The 27,466-nt window shown below is 38.9% G+C and overlaps 1 protein-coding gene across 1 annotated transcript in view; it reads right to left on the reverse strand.

Moving 5' to 3' along the window:
• Window positions 1-1,208: 1,208 nt before the first annotated feature.
• The window catches only part of LOC140494462 (calreticulin-like), a 41,673-nt gene continuing 15,415 nt past the window's right edge, over window positions 1,209-27,466 (reverse strand). The window contains exons 3-9 of the mRNA XM_072593651.1: window positions 19,990-20,193; window positions 19,311-19,405; window positions 15,919-16,128; window positions 14,470-14,583; window positions 12,764-12,907; window positions 10,479-10,571; window positions 1,209-2,628 (exon numbers count right to left, since the gene is read on the reverse strand). Of these exons, the coding sequence (XP_072449752.1) occupies window positions 2,437-2,628; window positions 10,479-10,571; window positions 12,764-12,907; window positions 14,470-14,583; window positions 15,919-16,128; window positions 19,311-19,405; window positions 19,990-20,193 (1,052 nt within the window). The 3' untranslated portion in view covers window positions 1,209-2,436. The remainder of the gene's footprint in view (window positions 2,629-10,478; window positions 10,572-12,763; window positions 12,908-14,469; window positions 14,584-15,918; window positions 16,129-19,310; window positions 19,406-19,989; window positions 20,194-27,466) is intronic.

Here is a 27,466-nt window from a genome sequence, read left to right on the forward strand (position 1 = left end):
GGGGTGGACAAAATTAAAAGTCACACCACCAGCTTATAGTCCAACAGGTTTATTTGGAAGTACTAGCTTCGTCAGTTGGCTAATGGGCAGGATCATAAGACACAATTTATAGCACAAGATCATAGTGTTATGCAACTGATATGATTATTGAACAAACCTCATACTCTGTAGGCAAGGATGCCCCAAGGCATGGTATATTGGCAAAACCAAGCTGATACTACAATGGATTAATGGACACAACACTTCAGTGGTCAAAGACATTGGGCCTCAGATCTTCAAGTGACCATCCTCCAAGGCAGACTTCAGGATACACAACAATTCAGAGTTGCCGAGCAGAGGCTGATAATCAAGTTCAATACCCATGAGGACTGCCTTATCTGGGATCTTGGGTTCATGTCACATGACAGAAGACCGCAACACACACTTATGCTCACATAGATCCTCCCATTCACATACTTACTCTCATGAACACACTCCTCCCCCCCACACACTTTTTCTCTCCAATACACACACACACACGTCTAATGGGGTTAATTTGCATTTGCAGATAGATTTTGTTTTGTTCAAAAAAACACACAGTCTGTAGGTAGTCAGTTAGTGAGATTTTATAAATTCCTACTTTGGAAATAGAACCAGTCTGATTCCAGGTTGGGATACAGACAGACTGTAACCTCACACCTTTAATGCATTGCCTGAACTGAGATGTCACTTTTTTTATAGTGATAACTTGAGCTTTTATCGCAGGACTGTGACTTGAAAGAAATTCTGGAATTTACATATTAATGAATCAAAACCTGCATCCCCACTCTAAATGACTTAACAGCAAACTAGGTTTGTTCAATACATTGCATTAGTTGTATGACACTTTGATCTTTTACAATTAATTGTGTCTTATGATCTTGTCCCACTAGCTACCTGATGAAGGAGCAGAGCTCCAAAAGTTTGCAATTTCAAATAAACTTGGACTATAACCCGGTGTTTTGACTTTTAACTTTGTATTGTATTAGTTATTGGATTAGTGTGTAACTCCAGTATGGTTATTTGAAGGATCAGCTGCTTTGAGGTGGAGATGGAACATTTCTTTCACCTCGTAGTTGTTGATTATTCAGGAAGCACCAGTACTTAAATCCGGCATGGAAGATTTCTCAAAGATTGCTTTAGCCATGTGAGTCCCCACACGGATGGAGAAAGCACACTATAAACTTAGACAATTTTTGTACAGGTTTATTTAAAACAAATGTTTTCTCTGGAAATACATTCAGATCCTACAAAATCAGTTAAAGACAGATATCTTTTTTGAAAAGGTACCAAAAATAATCAAAACCTCAGCTGAAAAGTGGGGCATTACCTACAATTGCAATTATTTACACCAAGATCTGACAATGGAAGTTTCCATCTCAAACCATCGGTACTGATGTGAATGCAGTTTCAATGCGATGGTTAATCTATTCACCAGATCCTCAACTTGAAAAGTTCCTGACACAAAGCTATGCTATAAATTCAATAAATACCAAAATTTATCCAATTTTATAAAACCAAAATAAATTTAAGGTGACTTCCTTACTTTGTTCCTTCGATTCCTGCATCGCATTCAAGTAACACAGCTGTAGTATTTATATCAATGTCATAATTTACATACATTGCAGCTTAATCACAAAGTTAATTTTGCCAGTCCTATGTAAAAATATGCAGCTATTGTTTAATTCTTGATCTCTTAAATTTAGGAGGCATTATACTATTCATTACTTCTCCGTTATATTATGTCAGGGATGGGATCTACACCCAGTACTGTTCACGGTAGTACATTCATCAAGTCAGGCAGAAACATTTCATTCAGCAGCAGAGGAACTAAAATAATAAGATGTTTGAGGAGCTTCCCCCAGAATAAATCTGCATCTCTAGGTCCACACTAGGAAACTTATATCCTATCTGCCGTGAGGACTTTCCTCAACTGTGGAGACAATCGACAGATTCAGACAGACATTCTCCCTTCCCAGTAAAAAAACATAGCTGCCACAAACCAACACCTTTTTTCCAGAGGACTACGATGGGGCAGAAAGAGCCAACAAAGATACGGATTTCAAAAGATGAGTAGGACAATCTTCACCTTAGCATGGCTTGAATCAATAGGTCCCAGTAATTAACTATAACCATTGCTAGGCTCCATTAGATGCTAATGGCACAAAACAGTGATTCTGATTCTCAACAGACTCACCCAGCACCCAAGCTCTACTGATACACTTAGAGCCACAGCATGTGCAAGATGTGGTGAAGTGGTTTATCTGTCAAAAAGAAAATTGTAGTAGTTAAGCCTATAGCCCCAAGTTTGTAATCATTGCATTACTATTTGGGAGAACTTTCAGTCAGAAACTAAGATGACACGGTGAAAGGATTAAAATCGCAGAAAAACATTGGGCATGGCTGAATATACAGATTTCACAATTCATCTTTTTCTTTAGTTTTATCTTTTGGTGCTTCCTCCTCCTCATCCTCCTCCTCCCCCTCATCCTCTTCCTCATCATCATCATCCTCGTCCTCATCAGCCTCCTCATCTTTCTTTTTCGCTTCCTCAGCCATCCGTTTGCTTTCTTCTTCGTCCTGAGTTTCCTTCATCTTCTTCTCAGGATCCTAAGCAAAAGCAGAAGGAGGACATCAGAAATATGTAAAGAGAAACCTATGGAGTAACCATCCAGCCAGAGCTAGAATCATAGCATCAATATGACACAGTAAGCCATCATCCTGTAAAATATAACCACGAGTTAATGGAAACTTCTCAGTTGGTGCATTTTGGCAAGAGTAAAAGTGCAGAGTCAGCAGACTATCAAATTACAGTCACTTTTCTCTTTCAAACGGGTTTCTGTTGTCATGTGCCCATACATTATGAACTTGTAGACAAAGCTGCTATATTATTTATATTATCTAGACTTAATAGCTGCTGCAAATCATGTTATTTTTAGTATCTGAACTTCAAACAATCCCAAATCTCCAGCGAATATCTAATTAAATATGGCCATTCACTGTCATTATAAGAATTCACACATCCCTTTGGATCAACACAACTAAAGACTTCCAGTCAGTCAGCCTCTGTTTTAACTTGTCTAAAGTTAAACAAACTCAAATGTGCGTAAAGTGGATATGAATGAGTCCTACCATTATACTTGTTTTTCTCCTCTAAACTAGACTGGGTGATTCTTGGGTGCTGAGTGACAGCACAATGTTGGAATCCACCTTCACATTTGTTTGCGAAAAAGCATTCTAAATTTACATAAAGTCAAATGATGGGAAAGATGTATTGTTGACTACTTTAAAATCAGCAAGAAAATATTTATAGGCAATATTCTACTAAAAGCCATCCAATTAGCTATAAATCAGCATGCAGCTAAGATAATGAACAATACCTCAAACACTGGACTTCCTCCATCCTATTTAACTTCTTGGAAATTCAACCATTAGGAACTTCACCGCCTGCTGAGAAACCTTCACTTTACAAGGCACTCACTTTCAACTTTAAAGGCTTTGGTATGGGAAATCACGGTTCTGTTCCACATTGGGATACTACTGGTACTGTACACTCTAGCGAGGTTTCAATTAAACAATGAGGGGTGTGGGTAAAGGTGTTGGGATGCAAGATATATAATATGGTGGGAATGTATTAGATGCAGGAGTGCAAAAGAGTCAGTGTGAAAGGAGCATTGAGATTGATTATATTAGCACAGCTGAAGATTGGTTTCAAAGACAACTACAGATATAAGGTGTCTAATTTTATTGCTCGGAGAAAAGTAAAGCAGTTTAGAGAATGGGAAAGTCAAAAAAAGTTGTGCTTACATTAACTTATGATAAAGCTAGAAGGCCTTTCCAAGCAAAGGCTGAAGAATTAGTAACAACAGCAGTGCAATGATCCTAAACAATGGGATATACATCTAGAGCGATAGAAGTTTTTAGAAGAAACTGTATTGGAATATAACTTCAAATATTAAGTCAAAAATTAGAAGATATAGACTTACTCTTTCCTTTTCGCACAATTAATAGATAGTGACACAGAAACTATATCTCCAGAAGTCATCTACAAGCCTCCAGGTCAGAGCAAATGGTACACGTGGGGGCAGGTGTATTAGGTGGCAATCAAGACACCACTGCCATCAGTGAGATAACTTGCTCAACTGCAAACCAGCTCATAGCAAGTTCTATCATAAGTCTCAGTGGCACCCAGGCCACCAGAAGCTGCAGGAAGATTCTTAAAAGGGCTTAAATGGTAAGTGCTGAGAGCATGTTTCCCCTAGGTGATATTTCTAAGACTGCGATGGGGAGGAATTTAATCTGATAATTGTTAGTCTTTGGAAGTCTTTGCCACAGACAGCAGAGCAGGCTGAAGAGGCGGAACTGCCTCACCCTTTCCTATACTTTTAATGGTAATCGGTTTCTTGGTAGTAAAGACTGTCAGTCATCTTACTTCTCAGGGACCTATGGGAAAGAAGGCAAGTGATTTTTCTCCTTCTTATTGGTGTGTGTGTATATATATATGCATGTTTTTTTGGGGGGAGTGGTGAGACGGCTGGAACAGAGGTAGACCCATGCACCAACTCAGCAGACTGGTCATCCTAGTTTGCCCAGTTTAGATTAGATTACTTACAGTGTGGAAACAGGCCCTTCAGCCCAACGAGTCCACATCGACCCTCCGAAGAGCAACCCACCCAGACCCATTCCCCATTTACCCCTTCATCTAACACTATGGGCAATTTAGCATGACCAATTCACCTAACCTGCACACTTTTGGACTGTGGGAGGAAACCAGAGCAGACACGGGGAGAACGTGCAAACTCCACACAGATAGTTGTCTGAGGCAGGAATTGAACCCGGGTCTCTAGTGCAGAGAGGCAGCAGTGCGAACCACTGTGCCACCATGCCACCCATTGGAAAGTTATCTATCTTGCCTTCTAGGGAAATAGAAATCTGGATTGGTAAATTAAGGCCTTTAAGTTGTCATTAATCGATCATTTAAGGGCTTTAATTGGTGGCAAGTCAAATCCCAAATATCTTTTTCTCTATCCTCCCCTATATTTGTCAGTGTTGCCTCTCCTTTGTGGAGAGTACTGGTTAATAGTCTTTTAATTAATGACAGGTGGTTTGGTGGCAGTTGACAAAATGTCCCCAATGGGAGGGCTCTTGTAGTGCAGCAGGCCTGCTGCTCCAGAAGTGTTATAACACTTAGCAGGTTGATTAAAAAAAAATCAAAATAAAGCTCCCTGGGGAAAAAAAGGAGAAAAATTTATTTTGCACATGGAGTTTTTACTGTCTCCTGCATTTACACTACACAAGGTGCTTAAAAAATATATAATCAAGAGATTAGAATCTCCTCAATTGAGGAATGGACTCTGAGCAGACTGGCCACAAACCAGTGCACTGCAGGGAAAAGTTCTCCAGAGAACAAAAAATTATATAATAGAAATAAAATTATTTTGAATGTGGAGTTTTCACTGACTCCTGCATTTACACTATAAGTGCTTACAAAATATATAATCAATACTCTAAACTAGCACTTAATTGGGGCAAGAATATATCATAAGCAACTTGCCAAATCATTTCCATTTCTCACTACTTCCAGGGAGAGGAAAATTCCACTCTCTAGGAGGAGTCAAAAGGTATGGTGAATGTTCATCAGAAATGTAGAATCTCCTGCTCCTCAGATGCTGCCTGACTGGTTGTGCTTTTCCAATGCCACACATTTTGACTCTGATCTCCAACATCCCCAGTCCTCCCACTCCCCAGGCTGAGACAATGAAGTTGACTAGGAACAGATCAGCTACAGTTTTTAGGGATTTTAAACCAACCAGAAATTGTCTGGGGAAATAACGGTCTATATAATTATATGGAAGGAAGCTTTGTTTATAGAAATATTTCTTTCATTCTTTATGACTCCATTTGCTCAAATAAAAAGGCAAAATGAGAATAAAGCACCTCGGACATGATTACTCAAGTTTACAACACTGAATGTGGGTAAGGCGGTTAACTCAGTCATAGACACTCTTTGTCCTGACAGACCAAAAAGAGAGTGTCTATCTGGAACAGTGTGTTACAGGGTGGCACATTCCAAAATCTAAGGTTACGTGCCAAAGGATGCATTAAAGCTGGGAGCAGCTGTCACAGTGGCTTACTGAAGGAAGGCCACAGTATACAGACTAGAATTCATATTACACCTCTCATGCTGTATGTTTGACATGAAATGAATACTGAAAATCTAACTTTATAATTTCAAATGCAGTTAGGCATCACCAAGTGCCATATTATGTTGAAATTGATCTGCATAGTACTTTGTAATGTTAAATTTGAACTGCTGTTGTACATAGCACAAATAAAGTATGTTTTTTAAAAATAAAAAGATGGTATTGATTCACCAAGGGAGTTCTTGCCAATCAAAAATCTTTACTGATTTTATTTGAGAGTTTGACAAGCCACTTGGTGGTTACAACAAAGAATGTGTTATATTTGGGTTTCAATAAGGTCTTTAATGCAACTAGTCTGGAAATGCTTGGCGGTTGGCCAAAGCAAGTCAGATATTATGATCAGTATGGACAATAGAGCCAAGTCTTCCAATTCATAAATGATTGGTATGATGGTACTACTATTGTTGCATGCATTGATGGTCTGCAAAACAAAAAGACAGAACACAGAAGCAGAGCAACCAGAGCAACTGAGTGGTTTGCTTCTATTAAATGGCAAAGTCTCTTTAGAAAGATGATTGATAGATATGTGGCAGGAATTCTGTCTTCAGGATTCTGAAAGGGACAGTGCTACAAACTGCTTTATTTTCATACCAAATAAAAATTGCCTATAGTTGATGGAGAAGAATGCAAAACTAATCTGCACAAACATATGATTGAAAGGGATAGGTCAACATTCGATTTACAAAAGCTAAAAGCACTGAAGTCAAATCCAACTCTAAAATTTCTGGGTTTTACTGAATACCGGGATAAAAGGAGGGTTGGCACTTTAAATATGATCAGGAGGCTGGAAATCTTGGAATTTGCAGACCTTAACTATGGTCAGTGGAGTTTTCCAGGTTTGGCAAACAATGAAGTGGAGGTGCCAGTGTTGGACTGGAGTAGCTAAAGTTAAAAATCACAACACCAGGTTATAGTCCAACAGGTTTATTTGTAGTACAGTTGCAGGACACTAATCTTTGCTATAAGATTCTGTTTTATGATCCTGCTCCACAGCTACCTGAAAGAGCAGTGCTCTGAAAGCTAGTGCTTCCAAGTAAGCATGTTGGACTATAACCTGGTGTTGTGTGATTTTTAACTCTGGGAAACAAGTTCAAGTATCACTGCAATCACTGTCGGCCAAGAGAAGCAGGAGTGCTTCCTCATCAGGATGCACACCATCAAATTCCTTTCTCGAAAAGGGTGGTGCCTAAACAAATAGGGCTTGGACTTCTGGGTCTGACAGTCATAGTTCACACTAACCAGAGAAAATCAGACTGGTTTTCCTTTGCATTAATGGCCCACACCCTCCCCATTCAGCACATAAAAATTCAGTGAGCAAGTGGTAAAATCTGTGGAACAATTTTCCGATGGAAAGACATGGAGCAAATGGTTTTGAAACAATCAAATATAAAATTAGACAAACTTTCTCCCAGAACAAATATTTTACATACTAAACTGAGTAACGAGAGCAATCAATGGAACGTGCAGTTTTGGACGGATGATTCCCAAAGCAGTTCACCACTACAGTTTTACTAACTTGGATCAGAGTTTGTTGCCATTGTTAATCAACAACAACTTTCATAGTAAAATTCTCAAAGGAGCTTCACAAGAGCAGTTTCAAACAAAATTTAACAACAGCATTAGGAAACAATAGGACAGATGACCAAAAGCTTTCACAATAAGTACATTTTTAGAAGACTCTATAGGAGGAAAGGTATAATCAAAAGAATTTGGGAGTGAGTTATTATTTCATCATGTGACAAATCTAATTCCACCTAGCATTTTCCTATATTCCTGCATTCCTGGCTGAATCCATGGTCAAAACTAGAGACTGTGCAAAGAATAATAGTAAAAAAAAGGAACCCAAAAATGTATTTTGTAAACCTCCAAGTAAAAGCAATAGTGAAGAATCACGTGAGTGGTTAGGGAAACCTAATAGAAGCAGAAGGCACGAATGAGGCCAGAACGATTAGACAGCTGTGAAATACTTGATGAAAAGAATGAATTTTGAAGTCACAGTGGAAAAAGGAACAGATATGTTGAACAAGATATAAGTGGATGGAAAGTAGACACTTGGCAACACTTAAATTTTGCATGTTACCCAGTCAAGATGGGATGCACCTTAGCCTGCTGAGAGAAGCAATTGTGGAAATAAGATGATCTCAAACCACTGCTTTGGATACAGGGGTGTTGCTAGAGGACTGCAGGACTGTTACAAGCCTATTCAATAAAAAGACAGGGATAAATCTGGTCATCAATCAAACATGAATAATGGGAAAATTACCAGAGTCTCTTGGCAAAACCAAGATTAATTCTCATTTGGAGAATAATGAGTTAATAGGGACAACTAGCACTGATTTGTTAAAGGAAAACCATAGCTAAGTAACGTGACTTTTTTTGACAAAGTAAGAGGGTAAAATGAAGGTCACCAGATGATTTCCATATATTTAGAAAAAAAATACAAGATGTATTTAGGAAAAAAAAAGGCATTAAAAGGAACAGTTGTAAGAGAACGGATAAATGGTTATCATAAGTAATTTAGAACAACAACAGTGTAAAAACTTTTTCAATGGCTGAAGGGTTGATGTCAGAGCTCACAGCTTTAAGATTATAAGCAAAAGAATCAGAGGCAACTTAAGGAACCCTCTTTTGTGAAGAGTGGTTAAGATTTGCAATGTATTGATTACATTCCGTACAGTGTAGAAACAGGCCTTTCAGCCCAACAAGTCCACACCGACCCTTCGAAGAGTAACCCACCCAGACCCATTCCCCCCGACTAATGCACCTAACATTATGGGCAATTTAACATGGCCAATTCACCTGACCTGCACATCTTTGGACTGTGGGAGGAAACCAGAGCACCCAGAGGAAACCCACGTAAACACGGAGAGAATATGCAAACTCCACACAGACAGTCACCCAAGGCTAGAATCGAACCTGGGACCCTGGTGCTGTGAAGCAGCAGTGCTAACCACTGAGCCACCATGCTGACCAAGTAGATGGATACAAGTTCAACAGTAACCTTTTAAAGAGAATTGGATAAATGGTTGGGGGGCGGAATAGAGTTTTGTTGAAAAGCAGACATTGTTAGATATTTTAACCTTGCACTCATCAAGACAATTTTCAAGAATACCAGTTTAAGAGGACATCCACAATTTATTCATCAAGAGAAAGGATTGGTTGGCAAGGAGACTCCGATTAGTGTTGCATGCAATGCCTCTACTAACCAGCATTCTCCTCTCATAGTATACTTTGCTTTTTGCCTTAAATTGATTTCTTGCAAACTATCCTGATTAATGCAAGGTGAAAAACTTGAACAAAAATAAAAATCCATGTTTTGTACTACTAAAGAGCAGAATTAATTGGGGTGGGGGAAGAGAGAGCGCACGTTTGGCAGGGGGGGGGGGAGAGAGAAGAGAGAGAAGGGGGGGAGAACAGAGAGAAGGGGGTGAGGAGGGAGGGAGAGAGAGAGAGAGAGAGAGAGAAAGAAGGGGGGGGCAAAAAGAGAGAGACAGAGAGAGAGAGCGTGGTGGGGGGGGGGGGAAAGAGGGGGGAAAAGTTGGGGGGTGGGAAAGGAGTATGTCCACTTTGAAAATGGCATGTGGAAACCAGTTAAACAAAAAACAGGACTAGGCTCAGCTACACATCCTTCAGAGTTAAACTTGTTTTTGTGTTTTCATTATGAAATGGAGGTGTCAGACAGCCACTCACAACCCAATGAATGAGAAAAATCAAATTAAACAAACAAACAAACAAACAACTATTTTCTCTATCTCGAGGTCAGCGTTATATTTTATTTTGCCTTTCTTCCACACTCTCCACCCACTTCATGGTACATTTTCTTACTTTACAAAGCCAGCAAGGGGCACATTGCTAGGCCTGTACCAATAATGATTGCCTGTATTGTATTGTATTACATTGCCATAGTCTTACCAGACCATAGGGGCTACTCTCTAATAAGAGAGAAGTGACTGGTGGGGAATTAACCTGAGGGCCACTAGACCTCAGGCAAGGGAAGAGAAGTTGAGAAGGAGAGTCCTTCATGGAATTGAACCTATGCTGTTGGCATCACACTGCCCTGTAAACCACAATCCAGCCAACTGATCTAAACCGATTCTTGTACCAATAATGTTTGGTGTTAAATACTGCAAACAAAAATCCATGTGACCTACTTTCTTAAAATAATATACTGCAGTATCAAGATTCTATACACTTAAGTAAATTACTTAATGGTCTCCAAACACACACTCCATTCCATTTCCAGTTTAGCCACCTCACCTTGGTCTTTCCCCAGGTCTCCTTGCCGAACTCTTCTGCATATTTTTCATCATCAGTGATGAGGAAATTGTCAAAGATAGTACCAGATTTCACCTGTGAAACAACAATGAGGATAATGTCCTTGAAATGTAGTTACCTTACACAAATGTGTACAAATTCGCTACTAATCAATTACAATAAATTGTGTCATCTTTCAAGGGGACACAAACTAATCTTGCAAACCAGGTGACTTAGAATTCAACACAGTTACAACATATTAAATGACAACAATGGTTACAAAGTGAGGAGAAACTGGTCAATAGAATTTAGTCACTCCAATCTATTCGGACTATTGTAGTTGGAAGAGACTCCTCCAAAAGAATACCTCTGTATTGAAGAGTCAGTGTACATTATGTGGTCAAGTCTCTGGATCAGGTGTGGATGCGGGCACTCAGCCAATGCTTTAAAAGATAAAGATTAAAACAGGGCTGCACAATCCTCAATGTTCTTGCCTTTTGAAATCAGCCATGTTTGCTGAAAAGCAAATCAGTTCCAGACAGTGAAGCCAAAGTCAAAGTCAATGCAAACTTCAGCTCAGGACCATGTAGTATACCAGTGAGAATTTTGCCACTTCCTACACCAACTATTTTTGTAACCTTTGAGCAAACGTGTTAAATTTTTGACTGCTGCACAGCAACCGTGATATACATAGGCAGTCCGAGAACTGATTTAATGTATTGGGCTGGATGGAGTCCTGTTCCCAGAGGTTTAATTTAAGCCAATGCTACAACACTTTGCATTATTTAATGCAGTACCATTAAATATTGTTTTTCTTTAATTTTCTGGGCAGTTCTATCATAGAAACTCAATTTTTCCTCACAACGGGAGGTTGTTTTACTAAAATAAATAAAACAGACTTCTATTTATACAGCACTTTGTGACATCAGGAAATCCAAAAAAAATTAAATGTTTTTCTTTTGAAGTGTAGACATTGTTATGACACAGGAAATATGGCAGCCTGACCAAATAGTTATTTTAAAAAAAATGTAACAAGATTATTATGATTAGTTACAAAATATTAGTCAGGATATAAAAGGAGATCTCTCCAGAGTTTCTTAAGCATAGCACCAAGGGGTCTTTTACATTCTCCTGAGGGAGCAGACAGGGCCCCAGATAATTCAAAGAATTTCCAACAGTGCAACTCTCCTATGGTACTGCACAGAAGTGTCAAAGTAGATTGTGTGTTAATGTTTCTCAATTCAGAGTTGAATCCACAATCTTCAAACTCAGCTAGGACTTTTAATAGTGGGCAGAAATAGCAGAATCTCTCCTTGTTTAGAGACAATGATCTTATTAGAAGCTCTATTGCAATCCACATTGCTGTATCACAAACATGGAATTCTCAATTTGTTTGACTCACACTACAGCAACCCAGAAGTATTTGGACTGCTGGAGATGAACTTAAACATCACTAAAGATTTCACCTGGAACACCTTGGGCGGCACGGTGGCTAGCACTGCTGCCTCACAGCGCCAGAGACCCTGGTTCAATTCCCGCCTCAGGCAACTGACTGTGTGGAGTTTGCACGTTCTCCCTGTGTCTGCGTGGGTTTCCTCCCACAGTCTAAAGATGTGCAAGTCAGGTGAATTGGCTATGCTAAATTGCCCGTAGTGTTTGGTGAATGGGTAAATGTAGGGGTATGGATGGGTTGCGCTTCGGCGGGTCGGTGTGGAGTTGTTGGGCCGAAGGGCCTGTTTCCACACTAAGTAATCTAAAAGAAAACTACTATAGACCAGTTAGTTTTATTAGGATGCAAACTTCCTTCTGCCTCGGTGATTTCTCCAAAGTCAGTTATTATGATTGGGTTATCAATATTTAAACTGGAATAGATGAACAAAGATGCTAATCAGAGTTTTTGTAACCATTTATAATGTAGCTATAGTACTGCACTGTATGTTACTGTATTCGACACTTTTGTGCAATTGTTGCTCGGACAAAAGCCAAACCTTATATTTTAGGAGCACACTTCTTAAATGATTAATGGTAGCAGTAGGTTTGCAATCCTGAGTACAGGGGCCTTCAATTTACAGATGTCCAACTTATGAATGTGCTGATAAGTAAAAGCAATCTCTAATAGGAACGTGAATTTAAAGATCCTAGTGGCTTTTCTGTATTGTCCCGCATTTTGTTATGACATGCAAAGATAATCAACTTGTAAACAAACTCACATACAGAAACGGTTTGTAACCCAGTTTACATTGTTATTAGCCATTACTACAATCAATCATAATGACATAATTACTGACCTGCCACAAATCCAGTCCAATCACGCCAATGTTCTCAAATTTGTAGATATTTATGTCAGGAGCATATTCAGGATTATCGATCTCTGGATGCACCCAGGCACCTTTGTAGTTGGGGTTTTTTATTTGTTTGGGTTTCCATTCGCCCTACAAACAAAAAAAAGGCAATGTTTAATCCAACGTGCAAACTTGAAGTCCTTAAAACAGGGCATCAATATATGTACTAAACTGATGTAACTGCCCTTTGTAATTAATGGTCACAGATGCTCAGATTTTAAAGTTTATGTTAGGGATGGGACTAACAAATATTATTAATAAGGTAAATAGTTTGAAAGAAGATTTGATACTGCATTTACCTGCTTGAACTAACCATAAAAAAAAGAGATTACAGATTCAGTCACAAGGAGCAAAGGACAGGTGAAATACCCTTAAATGGAAATTTGGAAGGAGTATTCCCATTTTCCCTTGCATTTTACCATTCAATTCCATGCATTCAGCATGTTCTAAAGTACATATTTCTGCAAATGTTTATGTTTTGTTCATAGCTGACAAGAATGAACAGTTTGTTTCTGTTAAGATTATTCAGTTGAAGAGTTACTTACTATGTAACTGTGTGGGGTATTGCAGCAGGATAAAGGCTACTCACTAACTGTATGGAGTTACATTGATACTATATTTGGATACAGTAGGGGAAGAACTTAAAAACCAAATGTGTGCATTGTACTTTTTAGGTAGAATAAGCTTCAGCTTTTGTTGTTTAATTTACAGCCAAAGCAGAGATAACTGAACAGTTATGGTCTCCTTATTAGAAAAATTGATAGAGGCACTGGAGAAAGGCAATATCAGAACTCAGGTTACCATTATCAAGAAAGACTGAACAGGCTGGTACTCTTTAATCCAGATAAAAATCTTTAAAATTATAGAGGAATTTGACAGGGTGACTGTGGAGAAGACATTTCAACTTCTGGGCTGACCAAAACTGGGTACCGTAAATAAAAGGATCTTCAGTAATAAAACCCTTCCCTGTTCCCACTAATTTGTTGACAATAAATAAGGCATCCACTAGAAGTCTCTTCATCCAGTGTATGGATAGATCCTGGAAATGCAATACACAAAATGCCATTTGGTCCATCAAGTCTGGCCTAGTCATTTGAAGTGCAACAAGTTCGTCCTATTACCCCTTTTACCATATCCTTTCAATATTTTTCTCCTTCAAATGTTTATGAACAATTTGTTTTTTTTAAAATCAATGTCCAGCACCTTACTACTGAATGCTCCTTACCTACTGTGCATTCTAAATCCTAGTCACTCACAGCAAAAAGAAAATCCCTCAAGTTGTCTCTGGTTCATTTGTTGATCACGTCAAATATGTGACCTTTGAATGATTGATGCTATTTATTCTAAACAGATCTATGAAATCTCTCCTAAACTTCTATAATCAGAAGATCACCAGCATCTCCAGTTGTTTACATTCTTGTGAATTCTTCAATCATGGAACCATTGATAAATCTGTTCTACACCAACTCTAAAGCCTTCTCATCTTCTAAAGTCCAGTGCTTAGAACTAATTTAAATGAACCGGAGCTCTACATAGCATAAAACACTGGAAGTAGACCAGTTAGGTCAAATGGCTTGTTTATGTTGTATTCCACGTAATACCAAAATACTGTAGTCATTGGTTAAGTCAATACAATGGTTTCACTTCTATACCTTGAAATCTGGATTTGGGATCATCGGAGGCTCCCACTCCCCATCCATTTCCTCATCCCAATCCTCTGGTTTCTTGGCATCTGGGTCTGGAATGTTTTCAGGTTTATCCCAATCCTGCATTTGATGGCAGGGAGATAAAGGATGCTGTAGTTAGATCAGACAGTTATCACCTTCTTTGCAATTGTTAGCAAGTCGCTCACTGTCCTTTATTCCCACTGCCTTCATGACGCTCTTGTAACTTCAGCTTTCTCACCAACACATTTACATAGCTATATCAGTTTATTCCTGGCTGTAAGAGACCACATATTTTTTCATTATTTGGGACTATAAACTGAAGTGGAAGTTTTCTGCTGATATTGAAATACCAGGAATGTTTTGCCGTTTGAAAATCAAGTTTGCTTCTTATTGTCTTATTGGGTTGTGCAATATATTGACACTTCTTGGTAGCAGTCAAAGGAGGCACTGCAGATAAATTGGCACAAAATATTTGAGTTAAAACAATTCTGCCTGTCAATAGCCATGTGGTTGAGCTGCAGTCTAAGTGCTAACAGTAGTGGGGGGGTGCGGGTACGAGCATTCAGAGCTTAAGAAAGAAAGCATCCAGCTCTTCGTCTCTGTGCGGAAAGAAGTCAACAACAAAAAAAAGGAGCTTAGAAGAAATAATGCATTCAGGACAATCTTTATGTCAAAAATCAAAACAACTGCGAGGAAAATAACTTTACACCCAGTGGTCTGGATTTTTATTTTTACTATTTAATTTACATGGTGATGTATTCTTTTTCACCCATATACAGTATACACCACTTGTGTTTATCATGATTACATGCATGCGTGTATGAGAGACAGAATGAGTGAATGTCAGTTGCGGGATAGGGTTTGAAGGGATATAGTTTAAGTTGCATAAATTAGAAATAACTAATTTTGACTGCTCTTGATAAAGTAGAGCATGTTACAATACGTGGTTATTTTTGGTGCGAATTGTTTTTATTCTGAGTAGTAGTCAGTTATACAAATTAGTCATTTTGGTGCTCTCATCAGGACTTTACACATTTTTTAAAGTCTTGTGGAACAATAGTACATGATTAGCGGTGCACTCTGCCCAGTTAAGCTGGGACATTGGTCAAGGCTTTTTTCCTGAAGAGATTATTGTAAATTTATCACAGTTAACAACAAGTTATCAAATATGAATTTTTAATGTCTACATTGTTCTTGGTTCTGCCAATTGGAGGTGCAGCATTATTCTGGAAATCTCAACTTGCATATCCCCTCTCAATGGCTTTGCCAACGTGAACAATGCTTGGAGTTTATGGTAATGAATTATATTACTATATTAAAAAAATTCACAAATAACCAACAGTTATTTTTCATCAGCAGCATGTGTACACATATCCGCCATTGGTCACATTTTCAATGATCACAGGGAGACCAAGGTAACAGTTCTAATCTCACCTCTGGCTTTTTATCATCAACATCGTCAATTGTCTCTCGGTCATCCCAGTCCTCTGGCTTGGATACCTCAGGGTCCTTGATCTTCTTTGGTGGCAGAAAATCCCAATCATCTTCCAGATTACCAGACTCCACTTTTGCGTTGTCAACCTTAACTTCATATGTCTGATCAGGTTTAACGATCAGCGTGTAGAGGTGGGTCAACTCATCATCCTGCAAAAAAGGATAATAAATAATATCTCACCCCACTTGTAAGGGGTCACACAAGTGAATTTAAAGCCCAACAGTCAATCTCACCAAAGTGCAGTATGACAGCACCATGCCACTATATCTGTACTTGTAAACCCCCTATAGGGGAGGAGCCACAATTCTGTTAAGAATATGGGACAAGTGCAAAAGAACTACACAGAGAACTGCCATTGGAAAAGTGCATAGAAAATTAGTGAAAGTAGATTAGGTCTTAAAAATGAAGCTTTTCATTAAATTAATTTTCAGGTATGGCATTCCCTTTAGTCTGTCTTTTCCCACACAAGATACTTTTTATCATCTCTCTGTTTAATGGAGATTATAAAATAAAACATCCCATTCCCCATGGCTTTTGCTGCCTATTTGAAATGCTCTGAACATTTTTAATTCATATGTTTCCCAGTTCACATATTGTTCCTTGATCAAGCTCCCAAGTGGAAAACCCCATTGTCCCAACACAAGATCAAATAAGAGGGGAATTCTCTCTTCCCCACCCCACCCCCCGCCCCCCCACCCCCACGATCTTTAATTTACCCCCATTCTGCTTAGTTTTAAGCCAGACAAATAAAGTTGGTGAAGGGCAGAACAAGCAACTTTGAAGAAAAACAAATTGCTGGAGAAATTCAGCATATTTGGCAGCATTTGTAGAGCGAAAGCATAGTTATCATTTCAGGTCCAATGACCCTTCTTCAGAACTATTAGTAGCTAGGAAAAAAAGTAGTATAAAAGAAGACATGAATACAGGGTGGGAGGAGGAAAAGAGGGGAAAGAGTCAGCAAATTGTTGGAGATAGAACACAGAGCGCAAGAGAGACAGTAGATAGAGAGCGAGCGAGAAAGATAAGCTGATAATGGAGACCTTGAGTAAGTCGAATTGGCAGTGCTAAAAGCAGCCCACGTCATGACAAGGCCAGGAGTGTGGGGGTGGATAAAAGATATAGAGGATGATATTCAGGTTCTAAAATATTTGAAGTCAACATTGAGTCCCAAGGCTGCAGGGTTTCCAAGTCAATGTATATAGGAGGTACATATTACAAGTATGCACCATCTCACCAACATTTTCTCTAAACAGACAGGACCAGAGGGATTGTCGCTCCTAACCCAATAAAGAGAGTTGGTCTCAGACTGTTATTGGGCTCAAGTGAAGTCAGAGGTAATGCCGACCATCTGCATCCAATTAATACACAATCACATTCTTCACCCCTTTGATGGTTTGCATAGCTCTTAGCAAGATTTGCATGTAGATTATTGAATTGGAAACATGGGTGATTTACTGGTGGTTGTGGTTAACAGATTGAAATAAAAATACCAGTGATTTGGTTATCAGATTACTTTCAGTGTGGAAACAAGCCCTTCAGCCCAACAAGTCCGCACCGATGCGCAACCCACCCAGACCCATTCCTTTACATTTCACCCCTTTACATAACACTACGGGCAATTTAGTGTGGCCAATTCACTTAACCTGCAAATTTTTGTACTGTGGGAGGAAACCCATGCAGACCCGGGGAGAGTGTGCAAACTCCACACAGTCAGTCGGCTGAGGTGGGAAATGAACCCAGGTCTCTGACACTGTGAGGCAGCAGTGTGATTAAAAAAAAATCAGTTGTGTGAGATAACACTTTTGGATATAGGAAAAAAATACCACAGGTGATTTGGTGGTTAGAGGGGAGAAAGAAGCCAGTTATGTTTAACAGCACTTCTGCATATACAGGAAAAAACCCCAACACACTTCAGATCATAAATAAGGGTGAATGAGTGGGAGGTTATAGCTCATCACCTACATAAAATGCAAAGCACCAACTCACTAATGCTCTGCTAAGGCCTGCAACTTTCTTTTCATAATTCGATGAAATTTGTGTTTCAAAACTTGTAGCTCAACAATCGAGCTCCTGTGGCACTATGACAGTGCTTTCTACCTACAAGGCACAAGTCCCACATGACATGCAGATTATCATGAAATGTCCAAACAGTTTGATGAATTGCAATCCAGCAAACTCTCCTTGTCTGACTCCAATCTCTTGATCAATTCATCCCCTTCATTTGCAGTTGGGCCTTCAGTATCTGAGAACCTACTTTTGCATTCCCTCAAACTCTTCACTTCCCTTTCTCAGTTTTAGATTCTGCTTAAAACTCAATTCTCATCCAATCATTTGGCTAGCCCTGCTAATCTTGTTTGACTTAGTCTTCATTTTCATTATTCCACATCATTTCACTTCGGCGTGCCTTTTCTATGGTGCGAGTACCATATAATGAAGATTTGTTTAAGCAGTATGTACTAGGTGCATATGAGTGTGGGCAGCAAGTCAAAAATACCAGTTAACAGAAGGAATACCATTATTGTACTTTAATATGGTAAAGAGCTTTATGATATCCCAAGGGAGTTAAAATATTGAACTGCTGCTGCAGTTTTAATGCAAAACCGCAACCATGTATGATCAAGGTCTTTGGAAACTACAAAGGAGTTAGAACTTGTATAAGTAATCAAGATTATATCCTTGATTCGTTAGGATACACTGTTAGAACATAGAACATAGAACAATACAGCGCAGTACAGGCCCTTCGGCCCTCAATGTTGCGCCGATCAAAGCCCACCTAACCTACACTAACCCACTATCCTCCATATACCTATCCAATGCCCGCTTAAATACCCATAAAGAGGGAGAGTCCACTACTGCTACTGGCAGGGCATTCCATGAACTTACGACTCGCTGAGTGAAGAACCTACCCCTAACATCAGTCCTATATCTACCCCCCCTTAATTTAAAGCTATGCCCCCTTGTAATAGCTGACTCCATACGTGGAAAAAGGTTCTCACTGTCAACCCTATCTAACCCCCTAATCATCTTGTACACCTCTATCAAATCACCCCTAAACCTTCTTTTCTCCAAAGAAAACAACCCCAAGTGCCTCAGCCTTTCCTCATAGGATCTTCCTACCATACCAGGCAACATCCTGGTAAACTTCCTCTGCACCCGTTCCAGTGCCTCCACATCCTTCCGATAGTATGGCGACCATTGTTCTTGACAATGAGAAAATTAAATTAGAAAAAGGTGTTAAATCACACAAGTCTCAAAAAGAGAGAATAAATTAAGATTCCAGTTAACATAGTATTGGATAATGTGACTTTTTCTATAAAAGATTGATACACACCTTGCATTTAATATCTTTCTTGACGAGATGGTTCTTGCCTTTGTAGTTGATAATTACATGTACTTTCTTTGTTGAGTATCCACAAATATCAGGACCTACGTTACAATTGAAACAGGTATATTTTCAGTTGAAGTTTAATTTGATTAATCAGATTAATCTTTAAACAGTATGACTAATTTCTAGGACATGGAATCCCATACGTATCTAGTTGTCATATTTATGTGGAACTTAAAACATGCACATGGTGCGTATTATGAACACAGAAGAATGCTGCAGTCAGTATACTGTAAACGAGTGCATCACATGTAGCCATAATGGAATTGAAGGAAACTTTTCGGTCTATCATGTTCATCCTATGTGCAGAGAGTGTTCCATATGCTGAGTGCTTCAGGTATTAAGTAATTTGCAGTACCCATAGATCAGTACTGAATTCATTGAATCTTTGGATGCCAAATGAACTGTGGCAAAGCACAGTAATGGCCAACTAACTAGAAAGTAAACCAGGTGGTCACAGCATGCAGGGAGAACTCAAACAGCAAGTCACTAGCCAGCCATCTAATTTGATTATAATCTAAATGCTGCATTTAAAAAAAAATTTGTGAAGGAAATCAGTTCATAATCAGATATAATATCTTCACAATGTACTTTGACACTAACCACTTAGGCTCAGTGAACTCACCAAACATGAGATAATATTCAGATTCTCCATGAATGGCATCCTGATCCACATCAGCTGGGAAGAGTTTAATATAGCCACCACCACAATCTATCTTCTGCTCATGTTTCACAGTGAACTGAATCACTAGGTTTTTCCCCTCATTGCTGAATGGCTCAAACCTTGCTGAAAGGGCGTAAAACCTAGCATCCTTGCTGGTCTGGATACCTGGAAAGGATTGAAGCCTTTTAGACATTCACAGAACAACTAATTGTACAATGATGTGTGTTAAAGTTATACATCAGAAACCAGCAGTAACAAGGACAGTAGATCAGCATGGGATCAGTACAGCACAATAGTACAGAGAATAGGAATAGGCAGTGGGTTCAGATTGTCTCTAATGATATCTATACAAGTGAACAAAGCAGTTGTACTCACATTCACATATTATACACTAAATTAGATCAGGCTGTCCACAAGCAAACTAATCTGCTCCAGTCTCAAAAGAACTTTAAAAGATAACTGCGCCAATGCTTATCAGGCAGAAACTCACATCAGGGATGATACACAAGTATAACTGCACTGGACACCGGTCAAAATCTCAAATTCAGGCAGAGAGAACATGCAGACATTAGTCCTGAAGATGAAAGGCAATTTTCAATATGGAGAGAATCAAAGATATGCTGGCTTTCTTCAGTGTGTATATCACAGTGAGTGGTAATTGGACAGTGCCACTTTGACACAGTGGCCATCTCCACAATCTTGATGTCTAAACAAGGAGTTGCTGAAGTTGAGGGTCTATGACAAGACTCTGGAGGGATCTCGATAGTCATTCATTTCCGGTCTGTCATCACACGTTAGATTTTTGTCCCCTGTTTGCTGACTTACAGCATATTGAGAGTGGTACTGTAGACTGGGAAACATTTGCTCTCAGTGCTCAAGATACACAGCAGAAAAGAAAGAACGTTATTTAAATCTGTCAGTTTGAAAATGCAGTGGATGCCATTACAATGAGCTTGGAGTGAATTTATTAAAATTTGAATTTGATATTAAGATAAGAGACAGAGTAAAAAAGTAACTGCCTAGCTAAAATATTCCAGTTTTGCAAATATTCAATGGAAAATGTAGTTGTGACCCCACCAATCTGCAAAGTGTTTTGGGTGATAAGTTTATATATAGAAGCATGCGACAGGCAACAAATGCTGCCCTTACCAGCGACATCCACCTCCCATGAAAAGGATAATTTATTATCCTGTGGTTATTGCCTATAACTAAGTATCTAGCTTGATTTGCTCATGACCACAACCCCACAATTGTGGATTCTTGCTGTATTTATTTCACATCAAACACTTAAGTTAGTCACCAACCTAAACTTGGAAATATATATCATTGTTCCTTCAGTGTCACTGCACCAAAACCCTGGAACTCCCCCCACCAAATGGCATTCTGGGTTTATCCAGAGCACCACTTAAGAGCAATGAGGGCCAGACAATAAATGCTGGCCAACTAACGACACTCACATCCCTTGAGAGTGAATAATTCTAAAAAGTCACATTTATAGAAAACTTGGAAAACTACTACATTAGAGGAATTAAGCTGGTGATCTTGCAAGGAAATATAACAGGTGTGAAAATGAGGTTCAGATACAGATCAACAAGAATGCAACTGAATGGTGGGGCAGGCTTGAAAAATGCAATAATCTACTCCTATTTCGTGTATTCTTAAAATGTTTGCTTTCTTTGGGAACACCAAAATGAAGGATGGGAATAATTCATCAAAATATTATTCCCAGGGCTTTTATGTTCCAGAAGTTTGTAAACATAAATCAGTATTTTGCACTGTTTTTAAAAAAAAAAGCTTATTCCTTCATTAAAATCATGTCTGGAGTACATTGTACAGATATTTAGCACCTCCTCATTCAATTTTTATTCTTGAATGAGTGGAGTCAGAGCGATGTACATCACTGAAACAGACCCTTCGATCCAACTCGTCCATGCCAACCAGATATTCTAAGTTAATCTAGTCACATTTACCAGCATTTGGCCCATATCCTTCAAAACCCTTCCTATTCATATACCCATCCAGATGCCTTTTAAAATGTTGTAATTTTACCAGCCTCCACCACTTCCTCTGGCAGCTCATTCCATATATGCCCCCATCCTAAACGTGAAAAGGTTGCCCCTCCGATCCCTTTTAAATCTTTCCCCTCTCACCTTAAACCTATGTTCTCTAGTTTTGGACTCTCTCACATCAGGGAAAACACCTTGTCTATTCACCCTATTTATCCCCTCATGATTTTATAAACCTTTAGGAGGTCACTGCTCAACCTCCAATGCTCCATGGAACGTAGCCCCAGCCTACTCAGCCTCTCCCTTTGGTCAACCACAGCAACATCCTTGTAAATCTTTTCTGAACTCTTTCAAGTTTCATAACATCATTCCTATAGCAGAGAGAGTAGAACTGAACAAAGTACTCCAAAAGTGTCCTAAAAAATGTCCTGTACAGCCACAACATGACCTCCCAACTCCTATGCTCCGTGTTCTCACCAATAAAAGGAAAGTATACCAAATACCGTCTTCACTATCCTATGTACCTGGGACTCCATTTTCAAAGAACTTTGAACCTGCACTCCAATGTCCCTTTGTTCAGCAACACTCCTCAGGACCTTACCATTAAGTGTGTAATCCTGCCCTAATGTGCCTTTCCAAAATGCAACACCTCACATTTATCTAAATTAAACTCCATCTGCCACTCCTTGGTAATCTGATCAAGATCCTACTGTACAGAGGTAACCTCCTTCACTGTCCACTACACCTCTGCTCCATCTTCAAACTTATTAACCATATCTCCTATATTCACATTGAAATCATTTATATAAATGACAAAAAGCAGTGGAGCCTGCACCAATCCTTGTGGCACGCCAGTCAAAAGCTTCAGTCTGAAAAACAACCCTCCACCACTACTGTATTCTACCTTCGAGTCAGTTGTATGCAAATGGCTAATTCTCTTGTATTCCAAGTGATCTAACCTTGCTGTCAGTCTGCAATGAGGACCCTTGTTGAACACCTTACTGAAGTCCACATAGATCACAACCACTGCTCGACCCTCAATCCTCTGTTACATCAAAAAAACTCAATCAAGTTAGTGAGATAGGACTTCCCACGCACAAAGCCATTGTTAGTATTCCTAATCAGACCATGCCTTTCCAAATACGCGTAAATCCTGTCCCTCTGGATTCCCTCCAACAACTTGGCTACCACCGATGTCAGGCTTACCAGTCTATAGTTCCCTGACTTTTCCTTATCGTGGCATCATGTTAGCCAACCTCTAGTCTTCCAGCACCTCACACGTGGCTTCTAAATGATATAACTATCTCAGCAAGGGGCCGAATTTCCCCACAGAGCTCTGGGGTACACCTGATCAGGTCCCAGGGATTTATCCACCTTATGTGTTTTAAGTTGTCCAGCATCATCTCCTCTGTAAAGTGGATAAACACTGATGCAAAATACTCGTTCAGTGTTGCTGTCTCCTACGGTTTCACACATAAGCAGCCCTGCTAATCTTTGAGGGGCCCTAATCTCTCCCCAGTTATCCTTTTTGTCCACAATGCATATGTTGAATCCCTTTGGCTTCTCCTTAACCCTATTTGCCAAAGCTACCTCATGTCCCCTTTTTGCCCTCCTGATTTCCCTCTTAAATATACTCTTACTGCCTTGATACTACTCTAGGGATTCACTCAAATCTCAAAAGAGCATTCTTAAACTAATTAACTAGAGATGTGGATGAGAAAGGGTGAAAGTGGCAATAAAGTCTATATCTATCACCCAAAGCATGTATTTTTAGAAAATGACTGTCACTGACATTGCCACTATCTTTGAGAAGATAGTGGTGAGCCACTGTAATGGTGAAAGTTGGAGTGACCACTTGATATTTCAGATAGTTGTTAAGAATCAATGATATTGCTCACACAACCCCAGTATAAGTGACAGGTTTAAAGAAAATTCAGGAGTGGGAAGTTTAGTTCATTTTCTTCTTTCTTATGTCAACGACACAGAGGTCAACTAGAATCCTTTCACTGACACTGGAGGTGAAGCCAGCTGAGAATGGAGCATCAAGTCAGAGATCTTCCTCATTTAGCTATTCATGGAAATAAGTTGGTGAGTCACTGCTCTGCCTTCCAACAGGTTTCTTTAAATATAGTGGAGACACTAGCTCATTAAGAGAAAATCAGTTGTCCTGCAGGCTGCATAAATCTTTAGTGAGAATGGTTCCAATGATAAGGGACTCCAGTTATGAGGTTAGATTACAGATGTTAGGCTGATCTCTTTAAAGGAAGAGAAGCAGCGAGAGAAGATTTAACAGACTTGTTCAAAATCATAAGAGGTTTGGATAGAATTCAGAGGGAAACCACTCCCATTTGCAGTAGAGTCAGTTACAAAAGGACATCTATTTTAAAATAGGAAGAAAAAACAAACATTCACAACAGGAGGAAAAACCTTAAAACAAAATACAGCAAGGTTAGGATCTGAAATGTACTGCCTGGAGTGTGGGGAGGCAAATTTCATTTTGGCTTTCGAAAATGAATTGGACAGTTTGCTTAAGAAAAACTACTTTAAAGGATTATTGGCAAAGAGAGTGCAAGATTGCACACTAAGATAATAGGAATGGAACAAATGACTTCCTGCGCAGCAACTGCAAATTGCAATATTCCCATTGTCATTTTGTCACTCATTGTTCATGTTGGACAATTTAGTAGAAGTAACCTGAAAGCAGATGTGTTGTACTGTACATAAGTCATCTTACCTAAGATTAGTGAGTCGTGCTGCCTTACAGTACATTTCGGGTGTTAATTAGAACCTCACGAGAGGAAGAAAAATACTTACCAATAACATTTAACCACTGGTTCAGCAACAAAACTATTAGCAAATGTAAAACACCAGTAAGGTTACACGGCTCACTTTTTAATAATCAGGTGGTGAGGGAGTTTAGTTTATTGCTCTCATATCATGAGACAGTCTGAAGCGCAAGGGAGTTCACATCATCAGTATGCCAAACTCCAGCGTGATCATGCAAACAGCTCTGCTACATCATATACTGGGACACTAAGACTGAATATACAGATGAAAGGGGATTAGAGGGTTAGGAATAGTTCAGGTAGTGTGACATGCATAATTCAGTGGTGATTTTCTAAATCGCACTGTTTCTCCCCTAAATATTTCCAATAAATCCTGTATGGAAAATGCTGTCCCCCACAGACAAAGATTTGATTATCATATAACATTAAGTTCACATAGACAAGTTTGTCATAAACAGATCTACAAATCTTTTAATAAAAAAGGTGATAAGGATAAGACAGTGAAGATATTATGTTCCCAGCTAATGTTATTCATGGACAAACCTGATTCCAGACTCTGGCTTAATAGATTTTTGTTTTGGTTTAACATGTGCTATATTTCAATGAAATATCACCATGATGCAGCAGATTTAGTTTTTCATGACAAAACAGAAATTTATAACACAAAAAGGAAGATAAAGGGAGCAAACCAAGTAATTTACATATAACACAGTTTGAAAGATTTTGAAACAAAAAACACAGAACAGAATCCCTATCTATTTCAACATTATTACACTGTGCTTTTTAGAGGATCAGTGTGGACTTGATGGACCGAACTAGAGAGAGAGTTCCCTTCTCTATAACATCAAATGATATACACACAGCCTTGAGTGTTTGATCGTCTTTTCCTTGATTATTTACAAAATAAAGCATTCTTCGGGAAAAGTTCTTACATTTGACCCCAGTTAGGTCTTATGAACTGCCTTCAAAACCTTCCCAATCTATGCAATTGTCCCCAATCGAGAACATCATTTCTGGATTGTTCTGAAATTGAAAAGGCATTAGCTTGCTTCTATGTTTGCTCTTTCTGATCACAAACTCACAATACAAACAAATTCACATCGTGACTCTAGATGGGCCACAGTAACTGCTCTGAGGCATACTGGCTTGAAATCATAGCTCCAAAAACTCTGATAAGTCAATTATTAAACTTCTTCATACAACCCACATGCCACTAATTCAAAATCCAAATTCTAAACCAAAAGTATATATCACATATCCTACATTACAAAAAAGCAGAATTTAAAAAAAAAATCCTCTTCAGGCTTTTTCATTCAATGTACAAAACAAAGCTAAATGCTATATGAAGATATAACAACCAAACAGCTAAATACTGTAGAAACAGTGATATATAAAAGCTGACAAACATCAAGAACAAGGTAGTTGGAGACACCTGTTTAACATATGAAACTGGATTTCTGGTGTTCAGCCCATTTATAGGAGTTAAAAATGCAAATATACATAAATGAGCTCCCAGTTCCCCTAAAAACTTCCTATTCTGAAGTTGCACGTGTAGCTGACTTAAACAACATTCTTTCAGAAATATTTGAGAGTAAAAATCAAAAGGTCTGTCATAACAGATAATCAGACAGTAAGAATAAAACCTGTATGGAGACATTGGCTGTAAGGGCCACAGACGTACAGGGACACACAGTCATGTCCACATCTGCGCACACCATTCCTCACCCAACTAGATCCAACAAGCACATCAAAACAGTGTTGAATAAAATCACTGGATTCGAGAGCTTGAATGTTCTGTTCTTAAGTCAAAACTAACTTAAAGCCTTAATGTGTTCACTCTGTCATAAACACAACAGTATAACCATTTTATCCATTAACACCATATGGATCTCCCAGGCAACAGACTGAAGTCACATGCATTCCTAGAAAGTGTTGTATTTAGGTCAATCTCCAAACCACTTTCACCTTTAAAAAAAGATTAAATATAATACATAGTTATCACAAGATGGTCAGAGAACAAGGAAATCACATGCCTTGAAGGTAGATCAGAATAGACACAGTCTGCCGTAGAGATGTTTAGAGAACAATACTAACAGACCTAAGAGCAAGAAGCAAACCTATTTTCATCTAGCATAGCACAATGAGAAGTAGCAAAGGAAATTGGAACTCTAAATTGATCCAATCTGAAAGTCATTCAAATAGAGCAATCCAACATTCGATTCCTGTTCTACATTGCCCATTCTCCGCTAGAGTGGCAGCAATGGTGCCAAAACTGGTTTGAAAAGAGAGCACAAGCGCAAGAGAAAGAAAGCACATCAAATACACAGAGAAGCACTCCCCAAATTATAATATAGCCTCCTAATTTATGGTCAGGGTAAAACAAAGAATAGCACAAAACAGTAGCAGGATTCTAGTGGAGCAGTACCTCAACGTTTTGACTTTACAAATTGAAAGGACAGAAAGAAACAAAATCTATACATTTTAAAAGTTCTTACATATTAACAAGAAAAGTCAGGAGTTCATTTTAAACAGGCATTGCCATGAATTTTATATATTATATATATAAAAAATATACACACACACAGCAGCATTAATTCAAAGATCTAGGAGTAACAATGAATTAAAGTCAAAGCTCTTGTTTCCAAA

The sequence above is a fragment of the Chiloscyllium punctatum genome, chromosome 24 (assembly GCF_047496795.1).
Source record: "Chiloscyllium punctatum isolate Juve2018m chromosome 24, sChiPun1.3, whole genome shotgun sequence".
NCBI classification, from domain to species: Eukaryota; Metazoa; Chordata; class Chondrichthyes; order Orectolobiformes; family Hemiscylliidae; genus Chiloscyllium; species Chiloscyllium punctatum.